At 36.3% G+C, this 19,877-nt stretch overlaps 1 protein-coding gene across 1 annotated transcript in view; it reads right to left on the bottom strand.

Annotated features, from left to right (window-relative positions):
* The window catches only part of TNKS (tankyrase), a 206,256-nt gene that overhangs the window by 51,829 nt on the left and 134,550 nt on the right, over window positions 1-19,877 (bottom strand). Inside the window, 7 exon segments of the mRNA XM_074272527.1 lie at window positions 1,908-2,079; window positions 5,512-5,590; window positions 5,690-5,781; window positions 7,282-7,403; window positions 12,288-12,474; window positions 13,060-13,126; window positions 13,705-13,799. Of these exon segments, the coding sequence (XP_074128628.1) occupies window positions 1,908-2,079; window positions 5,512-5,590; window positions 5,690-5,781; window positions 7,282-7,403; window positions 12,288-12,474; window positions 13,060-13,126; window positions 13,705-13,799 (814 nt within the window).

The following is a 19,877-nucleotide window of genomic DNA, read 5'->3' on the forward strand; positions in this document are numbered from 1 at the left end:
CATATATACATTAAATAATAATCCAATAGAGGAGTCTGGGGAATGGTCATATAGGAAGGAGACAACTAGGAGAAATGGTCATAAACACAGAGAAAGGAAATGAGTAAGTCTTTGCAAGGAAGAGGTGGGGGAGGAGAGGGCATGCAATAGTGGCAAGTTCTATGGAGATAAGGAAGTATTCAAATTAAAAACAACATGAAAAGATCTGACAATAAAGAGATTATTGATAACTCTAAAGAAGTTTGAGGTGAGTGCTAAGATTTGAAACAAAAGTGTAAAAGACTGAGAAGTGGGAGAAGTGGAGGCAAGCATAAGTAACAGCTTTTTCTAAGAATTTGGCTGTGAAGAGAGATAGGAAAGATATAAACAACAGTGTGAAAGGATGGCAAGAGTTAAGTTAAAGTTTCCAAAACATAAACCCTTGGGCATGTTTTTAGAGCACAGAGAAGTTGGCAGAAAGGAATAGAATAAAGAATAGTTTTCAGATAGATGACTAAGAGGCAAATTAGCCAGAGGAAAAAGAAGAGATCAAAGGAATAACGGATAGGGGCATAATTTTTAGGAATTTTAAGATGAAGAGACTTGGAGAGTTCAAAGTGAATGATTACTTTTTCTAAGGTGAAAGAGTGAGGAACAGAGAGGATAGGAAAGGGAGTGTGACAAAGAATCAATAAGGTGGGGAGGAACAAAATGTTTCCTTCTATATTGATGTTAGAATGACCAAGCGGTGTTGAGCAAAATATCACTATAAACCTACAATGCATGAAAAGACATACACACACACACACACACACACACACACACACACACACACACACACACACACGAAATATACACAAGCCATTGTGTCATTTGATTTGAAAGGTTTGCTCCTTCTGAAATTAATGCAGAATGGAACCTCTCCACATCTAAGAAGATGGCCTGTACATTTATATAAACATAAAATTCTGGCGATCTCTAGTGGTGTTACTTGAAAGTTACATGAGCATGTGGCTCTGATTTCTAAAGTTTGTGGGTAAGTTTTTATATTAAAATATATTTGCTTGTCTTATAAATCAGATAGTTGTACATGGAACTACCAATGTTTCTGAAATACATCCCAATTCCTGTTCCGCTGGATTAAGATGATCAATTTATGATTTGTTTTTGGTAAATTGCTATAAAAAGCACAGGATAGTGGGCTAAGAACAAAGTCTAAAGAATTTTTGAACAAACCAACCTGTTTTTAGCCACACCTAGGAAAAGGAAGACACAAACTGAAAACTATATTTCTAGGGGTGCACGGATGAGTTTCATCTGAATCCATTCTCAGGTAGGAAGTCACTTGTGCACAAGTTCTGTGTTGTCTGTTTTAATGTTAATATTAAGAGGAAAAACACATTATATAGAACTCTGCTGAAGAAATCTATATTGATATCATAGTGCATATTAAAATAGATGCACAGCACATGTGTGTTCAAAGGCCCAAAAGTTTACAACTAAAATAATGATCAGCACAAATTTCTTCAGTATTATAAGATGTGCCTCAAGGTCAAGAAAATCCCTAAGGATAAACACGACAACTTCTCTATAAAGATTTTCTTTATCTGGTTTTAATGGGAATACTTCTGTTTTCCCATTTTATATATTAACTTATGGCTTTGCATACTTGCTATCACATTACAGAAAGAACTTGCTATTTTCATGTTAAATCTTTTTTTAAACTGAAGGTGTTCTTTATCCTCCTGCTTGCTGATACCATATTATTTGCTTCCTTGGTATTAAAGATGGTAATAAAAAGAAACAGAAAGCCAAATGAAAGGGGGGAAAACAGTTATGGCACTCATTACCATCCAATTGCATTAGTGTGGTGGACATTAGTAACACAAATGAGAGTGGTAGAGTTAAAAATGACTCCTGGGACTCACCACTTAGAATCTGCTGCACGGCTTCATTTCCCATCTGGGCAGCTGTAAAACCTTGTAGGGAGATGATGGAAGGATCGGAGCCATAACTCAGCAGGAGGCGGCAAGTCTGCAAGTGGCCTGCCAAGGCTGCTCTGTGCAAAGCCGTTTGACCAAGTGTGTCCAGTGCATTCATCTGAAAAAGCATTGAAATAAAGCATCTCTTATGCGCTCTCCTTTATATTTTCTTTTCAAAGAGCCTTTTATGATTAAAAAGAAATAACAATGGCTCTTTGAAAAATCACCACAGAAATAATTTCACAAACAACTACAGTTCTAATGTCCAGGCCAAAGAAAATGGGATCAATTAATCTTTAACCACCTGGGAACACTTGATGTTTCTAAGATTACTGTTCATTATGAGAGAATTATAATGAACAATCATAATGCTTTCCCCAAAGCATTTGAAAACAAAAATGAAAATACAACTGGACTGAAAATGACTAACTAATCATTAACTATTTCATTATTCAATATCTGAATAACTGTCCAGGAATTATTTAACTGATTTTAAGACATTTGAATTGTTCCCTTAACTCTTGTGTACAACTGATGCAGATGAGAGCCTGCCATCGTCTTCACATTCTACCTTTACAATCTATCTTACCCCTTCAGTTTAATTCTCAGCACACATAGTAGCCCACATAGAGATCATTCCTGCTCCAGTGGCACTAGACTCATGGCTTTTCCTACTACCTGTCTCAATAAGATTCATATACTAAGGCCCAAGGTTTAGATTTCCCTTCTTTCTCCTGTCTTCTCTCTTCTGAAGACAGACTTCAGAGACGGTGATACCTTCACCAATTTTAACAACTTCTGAAAATCCAACAGGAAGGGTAGGAACCATGGGCTTGGAGATGAGGAAACTTTCAAAATGGGGTATAAGGTGGATTGTTCAAACTAGCTTGTGAGGACACAAGTTACTAAGAAGGCAGCAGGGTTTGGAGTTACATAGTCGTTCTTCAAACTCCAATTGAAGGCTTCAATGACAAAGAATTCCATTCATCTGATAGGCAAGTCAATGGTCATAAAGCTTTCCTGGCACCTAACCTGAGCTGGCTCTACAATGTTGGCATACTGACTCTGGTGCTTTCTGACCTCTGGGTACAAACAGAATGGGCCCATCCCTGTGCCCTATGACAGCTGGAAAACAGCAGAGGCTATTTCTACTTACACAGCCATAATTCCTTCAATAGTTTTCCATCCTGACATTCTTTTAACTTAAGAAACTCCTAGAGTTCCTTGTTGCCTCCAGGATCAAGCATAAACTCTTTTGTTTAATTTTAAGCTTTTCGTAATCTGGCTCTATGCTAAATTTCTGGGTCCAGGGACATTACTTACTATCCTTCTCACACTCTGTTGTGCTTTTTTTCCCCCTGTTCCTTCACATATAACATTTCTTTTATCTCTTTGCTTTTGTTACTACTAGCTGTTCTCCCATACCTGGAGGGCTCTCCTGCTTTATGTTCACCTGACAGAATTCTGTTCTTCTTTGAAGACTCATTTCAAGCAATAGCTACTATGTGAATGAAGTCTTTCTTTATGCTCTCTCACAGCTACAGCATATGCTTGTATTGATGCACCTTGGGGCACCGAAGAAGAACCATGGAATGTTAGCAGGTTAGCTTGGGAATAAGGAACATTTGGTTTCAATTCTGTTTCAGATGCAAAGTGGCTCTAGGACCAGAGTCAAGAGGAAGGCACCTAATCTATGGGTGATACAAAAAAAGCTTCAAGACGACAAAGTAAACATGAGTGGCTTATCTGGGTATGTGAAGAATATGCCAGGAATTCCCCAAATCTGTGAACTTGCAGGTCTGGCTATTCCTCAGAATACCCCACCAATGCCACCAAAGAAAAAAAGATAGTAAAATTTTGAGCTGTCAATAATGCTGCTGGTATCGAACTCAAGAATTTATGAGGAACCTATCAGCTCTTCTGGAAAAAAAAAAAATTGCTTATCTCCAGTGTGGAACTTGACATATCAAAATTCATTTCCCTGTGGGCTCTATGCCAGGAAGGAATATATAGGTTCCAGAAACCTGTATTTTGCTTCTGTGGGAAAAGATGACTGACTGCACTTCAAGTTAGAAGACTTGGCTTCAAAGGTCACAAAAGCATAGTGATTAATTTGTATAATCTAACAAAAGGAAGAGCCATAAGGACTAGCCATTCCAATATACTTTTGGCATGCCCAGGGAAAGCTACCAACTTCAAGTCTTAGAAGGTAGTCTGGGGCACTGAGAGGGCAAATGCCACTGTGGGGTCACATTGCCAGCACATGTATAAGCTAGGACTTGAACCCACGTATTCTTGGCTTGGAGACCAGTTCTTTATTCACTCTCAAGAGAACCAAAATTAAAATTAATTCCTCTGTCCAAAGAACACTAACAAAAGTGGATTGGAAATATTCAATTAAAAAAAAATTATTGAAAAAGTCTTGGCTAAATCCCATCTACTCTAAGAACAATTGCACTATCAGAATGGTTGGCACACAGTAGACTCTTAACACATGCCTGACTGAGTGCACCTGCCTTCCTGGAGCTCAGTGGGGCATAAATACTTAATGAAAGTGACAGCTGTGGAACTTCATGATGAGCCTGACTACCTCTCCGTGCAAGTGGGGCATGTAGACATGGAACAATACAGTCAAGAATGGGGACACATGGTTGTTGGTCATGTGGACAGGTCCCATCCCATACTTGATACTCAGAAGAGATAATAGACATGCCCTTGTCAAAGCAATTTATGGAAAAGGCCATCAAAGAGTAGGACACTAAATCACCAAGAGTGCTGGGCTCTCTTTAAGTTTAAAGAAGTGCTATGGGCACCAGGAAGGGGCCACAGGAGCCAGTCTTGAACCATAAATCAGTAATGTAGTTGGCACTTTCTAGGCCTAAGATGCAGCATAGGTTGTGAGGTCCTCAAGGGCTTTGGGTTCTTTTTTTAATACCCAGTGTGTAGTACAGAGTCTGGTACATAGTAGGTGCTTAAATGTTTATTAACTGACTGACTATATGAAGGGGAGCTTTGTGCATTGAAGTTTTCCAGTGGGATTTCATGAAGTTTTTTATCTTGTGTTCTATTTCTGCCTTCTTCTATTGGGAATTCCACTTAAGTAACTGAGTACTGAGCCCCCATTTCTCATTGACTGGAGCAACCTCAACAGTGCCCAGACTTCCCTCCTCACAGAAGGGCCAATCTCATGAGTACATGCAGCAATGGAAAGGAGATAGGAAGGTAGGGAGATGGGGGAAAGACCAAAGAAACAAGAAGCAACTGATGAAGAGAAGACAAAAGAGACAATCTGAAAATAGAGCTTATAAAGCTCTCTAGATGAGAAGGATGAGTAACTATTAAGACCTGGCTAGAGCTCAGTAATTGGTTCTGCATGCCTTATACCAGTCTTTCCTCTTGAGTTTCTATGTCACCTAGGGGCAATCAAGACCATTAATTGTACAGAACGGATAAGTCATGGGAATGCCCACTACTACCCCAAAATCTTGCAAACAAACCTTTTAATTTTGTCAATTTTGAGCATAGTACATCTGTAGTTGATACACCTCACCTTAGCTCCATGTTTGTGGAGAACCTCTATGACATCATTGTGAGCTCTTTCTGCAGCAACGTGTAAGGGAGTCATGAAGCTAAATGGGAAAGAAATGGAAGAATGAAATGTCATTTTAAGAAAAGCAGGGGCTTGGCTCTTAAAAGCTGAAAAACGGTTTTTAATGAAGTAAACATACTCTTTATTCTTTTCATTCACATTTGCTCCTTTCCGCAGTAAGAGCTCTGTCACTTGCTTACGTTTGGGGTGTAAGGAGGCCACAGCACAATGCTGGAAGACAAAACAAAAACAAAAAACAAAACACAAAATAAAGAGGGTTAATCAAGGTTAATACTGATCTTTTAAAAAAAAAACTCTGAATCCCACCTTTCTGTCCCTAGCTAAAGCCTTGGCTCTATTCCAAATGCCACCAAAAAACATGTTACCTGAATACTTAATAGAGATGGATGAAATTTTGGGTTGATTTAAAACCAAAATACAAGGATTTTAGAGTTAAAAGAGGGATCACTGTCTTCAAGCCTATGAAATATGTGTTTCCTCTAATTTTTAGATGAAGCAACTGAGATATAAGCAACAATACAATGTGAGATTAACTCCTGAAAATAAATTGCATAAATAATTGTTATAGATTCTGAATTCATTAGATTAAAAACTGGAAGGAAACTTAAAAGGTCTTCTATTCCAACCTTCTTGTTTTTCATTATAAGGGAACTGAGGACCAAAGAGATTAGAAGATTTGGCCAAGGCCAGAAGGCAGTGGGCATCCATGGCCACGACAGCACTAAAAACCAGACACTGATTCCATGTCCACAGATGCTGCCTATTTCTTCCAGAGAAGCAATCACGAAGGCACTATGGTCTTATTTCTAGCAGATCCGTCATTCTGTGTCTGTGAGAAAACAGCCAGCAATTCTATTCTATTATCTTGAGAGACTGAACTCTCTCCTCTACTCCCAAGCCTGAGAAAGCTAAGGCTTAAAGATCTCGTCAAGAAGAGATCTTTTATTTATATATTTTTAATTATTATTTATTATATTATTTATATATTTTTATTATTTATATTTTATTTATTATATTATTTATATATTTAATTTATATATTAATTCACGGTTTTTTTTTTTACTATTCCTTGGGTGGGTTCATAAAAAACCTGCTATTGGAGGATATCTATCTACTGAGCTATTGGTGCCATTGGGAACAAGAAGGCTGACTGGCCTTCCATATTATACCTTTTTTTCCATATATGGGACTGATCATTAAAGATATTAGACATGAATTGTCAGGAAGCTGATGATGATGTTAACTTATGTCCAAACATATTCTGAGAGTGAATGGAAAGAAAACTAAGAAGAACAATCACTGAAATTGAAATAGAACTAATTTATACAGGTTAGATGAAACAGCTTGACACCTATTGCATAAGTAATCTAATTGGTTAATTCAAAAATTCACATGGATCCTTTATGAAAATCAAGTTTATATTTATGAAAGTACTAGTTCATAAATAAAGTGCTAAAATGAGATTAGATATAGACCGAGGTCTAAGTGTCCCAAAGACAAAGCTTAACAACTGTTCTGTCCACTGCATTTTTTTAATTCCTGGAAACAGGCCCAATAAAGCCAATTGTTTTTCAAAATTTAGGTATTTGTTATTGAAAAGCATCTTAGTGAGGTGCTGAATGGTGCTTAAAAAAAAAAAAAATAGCAAAAAAAAAACCACCTCTGAAAGCCCCGTTCTATTAAAGCAATAAAGTAGTTGGAACTTCTCACCAGAGCTGTCTCATGAGACTGAGGCTGCTTGAAATTGATGATCTCCAAAGCAAGTGTTTTTTTGACTTTGGCCAGGTCTGCTTCTCTGGCTGCTTGTAGTAAAGAGTGACCTTTAAATTCATCTGTTACAAAACATATAGGCAAGATTAAAGCAAAGAACATAAGATTGTTGATCACTATTAAAATTAAACAGGAAATATTTAACACCCCTCTTTCCCCACCTTCCACTTTGTATCAGGCACAGTGCTATGGGGATTTAGAGTGGGAGGTGAAGGAATATGGATACAAATTATGAAACAATCCTGATTCCTCAAAAATTGTTTACATTCTAAGGAGGAATGGAAGGTGTAGAGTCAAAGGGGACAAATGATGACTTTCAATTAAGCATGTATGTTCTAATTTAAGAGGTATGGGGCAATTCCATAGAACTGATCATTTCCAAAACAATTAATGGAACCAGAAAATAAAATATTTCCACAGCAGAAGCAAAAAGCCACTGTGTGTACACACACATACACAGGAGTATCTTGCAAAATTAAGGAATACAATGAGCACAATCTATAGCTGACCAGCTACTGCCTAAACAGTACAACTAAAAAGTATTTACTGGCCTAAAAGGTACTTTTTCTATCTGAAGTTCTAATTGCTAGGAATTTTATCCTAAATTACTCTCTTTAGGACTTGACATAGTTCCCCAGATCTGGTACTAGACGGTACAGAGCTTTGTTGCCAAGGGAACAAAGAGAGTAAATGATAAGGCCAGAACTATCTCTAGACCCAAGATTCTAGTACTGTGCTGTGGACTGCCTTTAGCTCAGATCATATAAGCTTCCTGGATGGATGCCTGCCAGTCAAGGCTCACAGTAAAAAGGCATGGCTTGGTTCCAACAGATTTTCCAATGACTTTGCAAGTAAAATCCCATATAAATGTCAGTTGTTATTCACAAAAGGGAACTTACAAGATGTTAGTCATTAATGAGAAAAGGGGGCAGCTCCTTGACCACCTTCTTAGGGTCCCTGAAATAATCTTCCTTCTCACACAACCACTTTTCTGTCCCAGGCCTGCATCAGCTTTCTTTTCTTTGGACTATACCCTCCTGACTGATCTTCCCATCACTCTAGATTTCATCTCTCTCCATGTCAATCCTTGCAGTTTCACAAAGCAGCCAAGGTATTTTTCCACAGGTTTGACTGTGGCCCTCCCTTCTCAAAAAGCTTCAGTGGTTTCTCTGGTGTCCTTGGACTAAATGCAAACTTCTTTACTTGCCATTCTGAGTCCTTTAAAATTGGGCCACAGTCAATCTTTCAGGATTATTAACATTACTTCATCAATTTATGATATTATAAGCAAACTCATCTATTTCTGATAGTTCAAACATAGCATTCCATCTCCCATTGATGCCCCTTTGTTCAGGCTGTCCCTCCTGCCTGGTTCTCTTAGTTCAATAAACATCATTTAAGGACCTTCTATGTGGCTAGTCCACATATAAGAATGGAGAATGAATAAGAATTCATAAGAAATAAGAAAATGAAAGCCAGTTCCTGCCCTCAAGAGGATTATAATCTAAAAGGGGAAGACAACACACAAAAAGGAAACTGAGAAGTAGCAGGGCACCAGTGGATACTTGGCGTGGGCATAACATTCCCTGCAATGGAAATCAAACCAAGCAGAGATGATGACAGAAAATGGGGAGTTATCTGGAAGGCTTCCTGTCCTCACCTATAACTCTTAGTATCTCCTTTGATCCCTGCCCCCTCCCAGATGTTAGTGCCTCCTCATACCACTCTGATCACTTTGTCATTTCCATGTCTTCATTTTGTATTCTCAGGTCTGGGCCTTATTTTCTCTTCTAGAACCAATCATACTCTTTTGTGTGCTGAGGACACAAAGAAAAGATTCAAGAATCCCTGTAGGAGGGCAAAGCAGGTCCAATAGCATGTTTTATAGTTCCAGGGCCTTGGCACCCAAATGCTTCACAAATGCTTGACTGCTTGTTCTCTTGGCTCTTGTTCAAGTGGCTATTAACCTCATATTGAAGTGATCTTTGTGTGTTTCGATGCAAATGTTTGTGTGAAAAAAAGCTATCAATTAACAATCATAGGCTCACTGATCAGGAAAAGACCTGAAAAGTCATTAATTCCAACCCTCTCACTTTATCTGTAAGAAATTGAGGCAAACCAAGGAGAAATAACTTGTCCTGGAGCTCTATGACTTCGACTTCATGTCTGAAGTTGATTTGAACCCAAGTCTCCCCAACTTTCATCCAGCCCTCTAATCACTATCATATTGGCTCTTGGAGGAACATGGACCCAATCACCAAAGATCATAATGCTTCACTAAAACTGGGGAAAAGGAATTGCCTATATATTGGTAAATAAGAGTTATGATTCCCGAGGGCAATCCCCCAGGACAAATGGCCACATCCCTTAAGCTGCTCTTTATGTTGCTAAGAAAAAAGTCTGGTTAGGGCAAGCCCTGGTCGGAGTCTGGTGAGAGGAGGAGAGAAATCCTACTCTCTCAGTCAAGGATGAATGAGGCCCTGCTATTTTTATACCACTCCCTAAGTGAGACTGGAGAGGGGAAGGAGCTGAGACTAACAAGCCTGGACTAATGCTGGGCAGCAGAACAGCACAAGATAGGAGGGAACAAAAAGAAGGGGAAGCAAGATTGAGTGAGTCCGGTACCATACACCAAGGGGTGATCAGGAAGGACAGACCCTGTACAAATAGAATGAGGTATTCCAAACTGGTGAAATTGAGGGCTTTTAAAATTGATTTTAATGCTCCAGGCTCAAACCTGAGGGGACTCATGGAAGCCTATCTGGAAAGCTGGCTTTTCATTGGTGAAACTTTGGTCATTACTGCACTGAGACTTGGAAAAAGTTTTCCATGTTGAGCCTTAATACTCTGATAAGGACTTGGGACTGGAGCTTCTCTGAGACTTTGTCCTATAATAGGCTGGAGAAATACCTTAATGCCTTACAGAGTCAAAATAGTTTGTTGGTTTTTTCACTGCCATGATAATTTCAAAAAGTATCACTGTAACTGACAAAATCTTTCATGCCATTTTGTTTTTTTAGAAAAAAAAAAGTCTCATTCCCTGGAAACTAAATTGACCATGAGATTTGTAATCAATTAAGATCTTATACACATAGAAGGCAATTTATACATCTCACAAACAAGTTAAGTCATGCTGAAACAAGTTTGACAATTGACATGTAATATATTAAAAACAAATATATCTAAATTCCTGTATTAACTGATGCAGAAGAAGGTTTGGACAAAACACAGTGCTCATTTGTTCTGAAAAAACCTACAAAGTATGGGCATGTTTAGATTCTGTTTCAGAAAATAAATCTAAATATCTAAAACCCAAAGCTAGCCTTACATGCAAAGGGGAAAATAACAGAAATCTTTCCAATAAAGACAGAAAGAAAGGATGCCATGCTATTTGATGAAAGTAGAAAAATACCAGCAAAAACATAAGAAAAAGAAATTAAAAGCTATAAAAATAGGCAAAAGGACAAAACTGCTCTCTACTTACTGGCGATGATGTAATTAGTAATAACAGTTTCAGTAAAATAACATGACACAATATGTATCCTGAAAAATTAGGAGCATAGCTAAACATAATAAAACAAAACTCCAGAGAGAATAACATAAAAGGGGATCTCATTCAAAATAATGAAAACATTCAGAAGAAAACAAGGCACATTTGAGGCTTGTATAAATCCACTTAAAAAGCACTGCTCCAAGAATAAAGAATGTCTTATGACTAGTCTGGTGCTCAAAAATGGATCAATGCCAACATAAAAAAAAATAAAATAATGCTACCTTATCAACTTTTAAAATTTAATGTTTTAACAATCAAGCTACCAAAGAAATGTTTTACAAAGCTAGAGAAAACAGTTAACAAAAAAAAACTCATGTGAAGGAAGAAAAGACCTGGAATAAGAGTAGAAAAAAAAAGAGAGGATTAGTTCTATTAATTGTTAGTACTTTTTGATATTGGATAAAAAAAAAAAAAAAAATCAAGGGAATGGGCCGCTCAAGGAAAGATCAAGAATTAAATCAATTAACTCAAGGAAAGATCAAGAATTAAATCAATTAACTCATAGCACAATCTTCAAAATATAAATTACCTAGCAAAAAATAGGGTTAAAAAAGTAGGGTTGAGATCCTACTTTTTTGTGTCCCATGACTTCATCAGTCTCGTGAACCATGGGGACCCAAATTGTAACTCAAGGAAGTGCTATATATTTCAAATAGAAGTTCATGAAAATAAAGTTAAATGTAAAAACAAAGTTGTATTTTTCTTCCACCATTCAAGGTCATGAACCCCCTGTAAATCATCCCTTGAAGTCCACAGCTCTCCAAGTTAAGTATGCCTGGTTTAAAATGACATCACACACCATAGAGTATGGAGAGAATATAGAGAGGAAAGGAGAGAAAAGGGGAGTCCAAGACTAATGCTAAATCTGTAGCCTTAGTAAAACTAATGATAATTAGGACTCTCCATGTTCAGTTACACTCACACACCATTCCAAAATGCCATCACATAAATTCACTCAATCAGTATAATCTGTGTAAAGAGCTCTTGTTCCACTTATATTTTGCTTCATAAATGTCAGGGTAAGATGTGCTGAGATACTTGTTTTCAATAAATACCTTCTAATAAGACAGACACACTCACTGACCAAAAGGTAAACAGTCAAGATTAAAAATGCCTAAAAATCAAGAGCTCAAGATCCAAAAACCTCTGCAAAATAAAATCTTGAATGTATGGATTTCAAATGTTCCCCTTTCAGAGATGCTTACAAACTCTCTCTGAAGCCATGATAATAAATATAAGCAATATAAGGACCAAAACTCATGAAATGTATAAAACAACTAGACAGATGAGAATTGGAAGGACCATTCAGGATACAGATACCCAATGAGAAGTGAGGTATGTAAGGAGACAAGAACCAATACTGGGCTGAACTCAAGAGGACTGAGATACATACATGTTAGCCTCTCCCGCAACTCAGGTGTAGGAGCCATGTCCACAGCACTTTTGCCATGACAATTGACCAATGTGGGGTCAGCTCCATGACTAAGCAGCAAAGAACAAACTTCCACACGATTCTTGGAGGCGGCCTCATGGAGAGGAGTGAACTGCCAGAGATCCATAGCATTGACACAAGCTCCGTGCTAGAATGGGGAGAGAGAGAAGCTGCAGATTAGTGAGCAGCTTAGGGATATGTTCATTTCCTTGTAAATGATAAGCCTGAAATACAAATGTGAAATGTTACCTCAATAAGAACAGTTAACACAATTATGACAATATAGGAAAGACAAATTGAAAGCTCTGATAAATGATCAGGCCAGCCATTAGAGATGGCTCTGATCAAGCCATAATCGCAATAACAAAGCACACTACCCACCTCTCCAAGAGAAGTCAGATTTTGGGCATGGCCAATGTGGGAATGTATGTTGCCTGACTGCAATTTCTTACAAGTTTTGTTTTGTTTTTCTTTTCTTTTTTTTTCCCCCAATGGAGCGGAAAGGCAGGATAGAAGAGAAAATAAATCATTGAAAAAAACTTTACCCAAAGAATTATAAAGTACAAAATAATTTGAGACTATGTTTTTAATTTTTTTTCAATTAAAAAAAACCCAGTTGGTTAGAACTTCAAAATGTCTAGTGATAAAGTTTCAGGAGAAAATACATAGGGGCACAGTATGTACAATTAAAACTGTTGAAGACAGAGTAGCAAATCTATTCTAATTCTCTTACCTTTAAAAGCAATTCCGTGACTTCATAATGTCCATATGAACATGCATTATGCAGAGGCACAAGTCCACTGAGTGAAGAAATCAAATGACAAAAAAAACAATTAAGAGAGCAAAACAAAACAAAAACAAAAAAACAAAACATCCTAGTAGGAATCTAAAAAACAAACACTGACCAGACACAATATTTTTAAAACACCATGTTCTATTCCATTAAGGGAATGGCAATTCATCAAATGAGGTGCTAAAAATCCCTTTCAAACCTGCTTTACTGGTGAAGTACCCTAAGATACCTGACAAAAAGGACTTTCTTTTTTAAAAATTTTGTCTCTTTGCTTCAATATTCTCAGTGCTATTCCACATAGTGCCCAGACACATGGTAAGAGCTTCCTTGTGGCTTGATGATGACCAACAAGCCTGTGAGGGTCTACATATGACCACTTGGTATGTGTGGAGGATGGCTTCTTAGTCAGAGGCATGTTATATGAAGCAGAGGAGATGAGATGAAATGAGGATGACAATCTGAGTCCAATGAAATTACATAGAGATGACACCCATACAACATAGCACCCCCCACTACTTTGAGGCCCCATCTAGGAAGCTATGCCCACAATCTTCAGGGTATGAGCACTGGGTTCACATCACATACCCTTTGTCTTTGGCGTGTACATCAGCGCCGTGCTGAAGGAGAAGCTGGACTATTCGGACACGATTATAGCCCGCAGCCAGGTGTAAAGGAGTAGACTGGGAAATGAAAAAAACAAATAGAATCTGTGTACCAATAAGTAAACATTCAAAAGTCCAACAATAATGAGATTGTCAACCTGTTGAGACATAAGGAGGCTAACAAAAGGAGAAAAAAAATTATATTTTAGAAGCTCTTCTTTCCTTTTTGATGGTGTTACCTGCTGGAATTAGAAAATCTCTTGCTCTTAACCCTTCCCTAGCTAAGCCCATGCTTAATTCATCCTTTTAGACAAATATCTTTTCACTCCAATAGTGGGTGGTATACCTCCCTAGATATAATTTTACAAAACATACCAAAGTTGTATTAAAAACACATTTTCCTTTTTAAAAATGATTTATTTTTTCCATTACATATAAAAGCCATTTTTAGCATCCTTTAACACAAATCTTGTCTTTCTTACTGCCTCTCCCCTTTCTCATTTGAAAAGGAAAGCAATTTGATATAGTTTACATATGTAATCACGCAAAACATATCCATGTTAGTCATATTGTGAAAGAAAACAAGACAAAAAGATCCAAGAAAAATAAAGAAAAAGTATGATTCGATCTTCAGACTCCATTAGTTCTTTGGAAATGAATAGCATTTTCCATCATGAGTCCTTTGGAATTGTCTCAGATCACTGTATTACTGAGAATAGCTAAATTATTCACAATTGAAAATCATACAATATTGCTGTTACTCTGTACAATTTCTTCTGCTTTTGCTCATTTCACTTTGCATTAGTTCCTGTAAGTCTTAAATTTTTCCTAAGAGCATCCTGCTCATTATTTCTTATAGCACAATAGTATTCCATCACAATCATATACAACTTGTTCATCCATTCCTCAATTTTCAATTCTTTGCTACCACTAAAGAGCTGCTCTATTTTTGTACAAATAGGTCTCTCCTTCCTGCCCCCCAAATCTCTTTGAATATAAATCTAGTAGTGGTATTCCTTGGTCAAAGGGTATGCATGATTTTATAGCTCTTTGCTCTACAGAATGGTTAAATCAGTATACAACTTCACTAATAATGCATTAGTACTCAATCCCTCCCCTCCCCCCCCGCCAATCTCCTCCAACATTTGTCATTTTCTTTTTCTTTCATACTAGCCAGTTTGATACATGTAGGGTGGTAGCTCAGTTGCTTTAATTTGCATTTCTTTAATAGTGATTTAGGGCATTTTTTCATATGGTTATAGATAGTTCTATCTGAAAACTGCCTATTTACATCCTTTGACTATCAATGAGAAATAGCTCTTATTTTTTCATAAAATAAATTTGACTCAAGTTCTTCATATATTTGAAAAGTGGAATCTTTATCAGAAAAACTTGCAGTTTTATTTTCAAAGTCTGACTACTATGGAGAATGCCTGGGGGCTTCTCTTCCAAATATGAACCCTTTGTATGTTAGAATAACTGGACCTAATCAGGTTAAGCGACTGGAACAGATTCACTTCACTGTTGGAGGAGGTTCTCATATTCCAGATTGACTAAGAGAATCTGTCCTTATGGCCTGAGGAAGAATGTGACCCTTTCTGATAGGGGTATTATGTTTTTTTTGTTCTCTTAAGTTCCCCATGTCAAAAGCATATCAGATTACTGCTATATTCAGTGCAGTTCTCTGAAGAGACCATTCAGGACAAATTCTGGTGAGAGTGGGTGGTATGTTGGAAAAAGTTTTCTGGAGTCATACAACCAGGATTCAAATCTCACTTGATCCTAAAGACTTATGTAAATTTGAGCATGGCATTTAACCTCTTTGTTTCAGTTTTCTTCTCTATTAAATAAGATGTTGGATTGGATCCTTTCAAACTCCAGATCAGGGACCTAGGGATTGTTTTACTTCAGGAATAAAGCAGCCTACCACATCAGATTTAAATTCTTCTGGTTGGCTTTCAAGATGAGGCAACCTGGGTGGTGCAGCAGATAAGAGTACTGAGCCTGGAATCAGAAAGACCAAATCTGGCTGCAGATACTTAATGGTTCTATGATCCTCAATGTAAAATAGGGTTTCTGAGACATCAAATGAGATATTTATAAAATGACTTTGCAAAACAAAGCTATATATTTCCTATTAGCCTTTAATGAGTTAGGTCTTCTCTCTGTTTCAAAAATACGTTACATCTCTGAGCATGCTTTTTCTTCTAATCTAAAAGCCCTTTTACCTCCTGCTGAAATTGTATACATTGCTCAAGTTCCATTTCCTGAACTAAATCATCTTTGATAACTTTGTCCTACAAGTTCCTCTTAAAAACAAAATCACTCAAGTTTATAAGCACACCATCCTCTACATACCTGAGTACTGTTTACATGGGAACATCAGGTGCTGTAGCAAAAAGAAAGTAAGGGAGGGTACAAGAGGTCCCTAAGAACAAGGTATGGAGGACTGAGTGCTGATAATGTGGATGATGATACAACATCCACTATGTCAAGGAGTTAACTGGCAGACTCTCTAAATCAACTTACTATATCATATACCATTCAGTGTTCATGTACTTCTATATCAACAGGTTCAACATACATAAAATAGGAAAAGGGAGTTTCTCTCAAAGCTAATTTCTGCCTCCAGTGACATTGGAATGAGGTTATTAAAGAGTTCACTGCTTAAAAATTAGCAGGGTAATAAAAATGATCAAACCTGTTTTTTAAATCCTTTTCTAAAATGTCAGAACTTTTCTTTTTTAAATTAAAAGCTTCTTTGTGTCAGCAGCACCTCGACTCATTTACTAACAAAAAGTTTAATTACTATAATAGCACTTTATGCAAGGCACATTTCTGCTCATTTCTCAAGGTCATTTTTATTTCTTTCAGAATTCCTACACCTCACAATTTGGTGAAATGATATGAGTATAGTCTTTCAAATTTATTTTCTTTGAACTAAGGTCAACACACAAAAGAACTGCTACAACACCATATATAATATTTCTAGGACAAAAATGTGAATTTTCTTTCCACTATAATTTTGAACAGCTCATAATCACTAATAGATATCATGAGGGGATAATTGAGCAGCAGAAAGCCAGGAAATTCTGCATTTATTTTCAATACTTTGAGTAACTTACAGTGAAGCCTTATGAAATCTACTTAATCTGAAACTTAATTTCTTCAAATGTAAAATAAATATAACATCACCAGGATAAAATGAGATCTTATTTGTAAAGTACAATGAAAATGTTAAAAGCATTCCATACCAACAAGATCTTACCTACTTTACACCATGTATCTAATTTATAATCCATGCTGATCTCTGTATGCATATTGATCGAATCTAATCTTTGTAATTTATTTTCTTAGAGCATAACCAGCTTCTAGATCCCCTTTTCCTCCTATGATATAGATACCCATTTTTCACCTCTAAGCCAGCATAAGAGACAGAGTACTGGGTTGGGTGATAAGAAGACCTGAGTTCAAATCCTATCTTGTTAACTTGGCAAATCATTTAATCTGCCTCTCAAATTGGAATGGGATGGCTCAAGGAAGCTCTAAATCTGGGATGTTCTGATTCAAATGACTACTCCACTCACTAGCTCCGGAACTGATCAAGTTAACATGCAAGACATTCACAATGTGATTTAACAAAGCAGCTTGACTTTCAGAACCACCACTAAGTTCAAAGTCAGTTAAGTCATGATAGGGAACCACCAGGAGGTCTTCATATTTGATGTCCATCTCTCCCCCCAATATCATATATCATTGATCCACAGGCATTCCAGGTTTATCATTCTGGATTCCAAAAAACAAAACAAAACAAAACAAAAAAACAAGTTGAGTCACACAGCATCACACAGTTGCTAACATCTGGCAGAGAGTTGCATTTCTCAAAGGAACCCAGGTAGCACAGAGTCAGACGGGAAGTCAAGCTGCGTGCAATAGAAGTGAGATGAAAATCCAGGCCACATGGAGCAGAGATGTGATGAGAATCCAGGCACCATAGAACAGAACTGGGATGTAAACACAGGTTTCTTGGAGCAGAGTTGAGATGAGAACCCAGGCAGAGACTCTCAGTTTGGAGCTTAATTTCCTACCCAAGAAATCTTGAGTGTTGGCTGTTTATTCTAGTGAATAATGAGCTAACCTCGAAGCCAGAAAGATCTTAGTCCAGTTCTGGCTTCTGACAGAAATTGAAAAAGTTCATTAACCTCTTAAGTGCTCTATTCTAATGGTACTTTTTAAGGCTATAAATTGTAGAGAAGTTGCTGTCCTGCATTGGTAAATGAAATTTAACCCTATTATCAATGAATTCACAGGTTCTATTATCCTTATCTCTTTTCCTAATTTAAGTCATGTCCATTTAGAGAATAATGTGCTAGGTGCCATAAAGTGCTGTTCCAACCACAATTTTTTCCAGGCTCTTTTTCCATTCCCCCAACAATTAAAACAGATTCCTTACCACAGATTTTCATGTCCCTGTGCTTTTATCAAATATTATATATACTACTATGTTCTACCACTTGTTTATTTGACCTTAAACTAATCAATTTTCTTTTCTTAAGCAGTACTGTTTTGATAACAATTGTAGAAGTTTGAGACTTTGCATAGCTAAATGTCCTTACTTTCTATTTCCTTTGACTTTTTTGTTTCTTCAGATAAATTCTTACCATTTTATCAAGATATATAAAATAACTTTTTGATAATGTGATTAGAATTAAATCAAATCTATCAATTTATTTAGGTAATGTAATTATTCTTATCAAAAGGGTCCACCATAAGCAACTATTTAATCTCTAATTTTTATTACCTTTATTTCTGCTATTTGACAGTTGCATTCCTACTAATTGCAGGTATGTATTGGTAGATATTTCATATCTACTACATTTTACATACTTTATAAATCAATCAATCAGCATTTATTAAGTCCTACTATTGCTAAGCACCATGCCATGCTAAGGCAAGCTAGGGATATAAAAAGTCAGAAGACAGTCCCCTATCCTCAAGAACTTTATAGTCTAATTAGTTATAATAATTACTTGATATTTCTTTTTCTAGCTCTTCCTACCAGATTTTGTTAAAAATATTTAGAAGTACTAATGAATGAATCATTGTATACGATAATTTCATATTTTGATACTTAAAATGGAGTTTTATGTTACCTAATTTTTAGTTTAACTTGAGATTCTCTAGGTAAAGCATGTAATCTGCAAATAGGAATAATTTGGTTTCTTTATTGCCAATGTGTAGTCATTAAAACTATTTTTCACAGATAGTGCTATAGTAAGCACAAAGAGAAGCATATTATATTTACTCAATGACAGTGGGCATTCTTACTTTCCTATTGATCCTACCAAAAAGTCCTTTAGTCTTTCTCCAATAAAGATAATTTTATTACTTTGTTAAGTTTTGTTTATACTTTTAAAGAAGTGTATTTATTCTTATTTAAGTGCTTTTTACATAAACATTGAATTTTATAAAAAAGACTTTTGCATCTATTGATTAATTTTGTTGTTATTAATATGACCTATTATACTCATACTGTTTTGATTACGGAACAATTACTGATGCAATGACCTTTTGAACATGTTCCTATAGCACTAAATATTTTATTCAAAATTTTGAATCAATATTCATTATTCATCAGTATGTAGTTTTCTTCTTCTGCTTTATCTCTCTCCAGTATAACTATTCAGATCATATGTATTTCCTAAAAAGAATTTGATAGAATGGCTTTTCCATCAAATTTGTACAATACTGAAGTAAAGCATCTTTAAAATATTCAATTTTCTTGCAAATCTATCTTGCTGATTTATTAATCACTTAATAAATGCTGATTGATTGATTATAGTATTTGAAATGTCTGTGATCCTTTTTCCACTAGGAGTTAACTTATAACTTGTTCACTTTCTTGTTTTGAAGCTTTGCTTAATTTCTTTATTTCTAATATTCATCTGATTTCTCAAAGTTAATGGTTTTGTTAGCATATATTGGGGTAAAATAATTTCTAATAATTGAATTGGTATCCCTCCATCTGTTTTTTTTATTTTTTTTAATCTAGTGGTGAAGATTTACTCTCAGCTCAAAGAAATACATTAGCTAATGGGGTTTCTTTTTTTGTTAGCTCTTAAATGAACTGAATAGTTTTACTTTTAAAAATCAAAG

The sequence above is a fragment of the Sminthopsis crassicaudata genome, chromosome 6, assembly GCF_048593235.1.
Source record: "Sminthopsis crassicaudata isolate SCR6 chromosome 6, ASM4859323v1, whole genome shotgun sequence".
Classification (NCBI taxonomy): domain Eukaryota; kingdom Metazoa; phylum Chordata; class Mammalia; order Dasyuromorphia; family Dasyuridae; genus Sminthopsis; species Sminthopsis crassicaudata.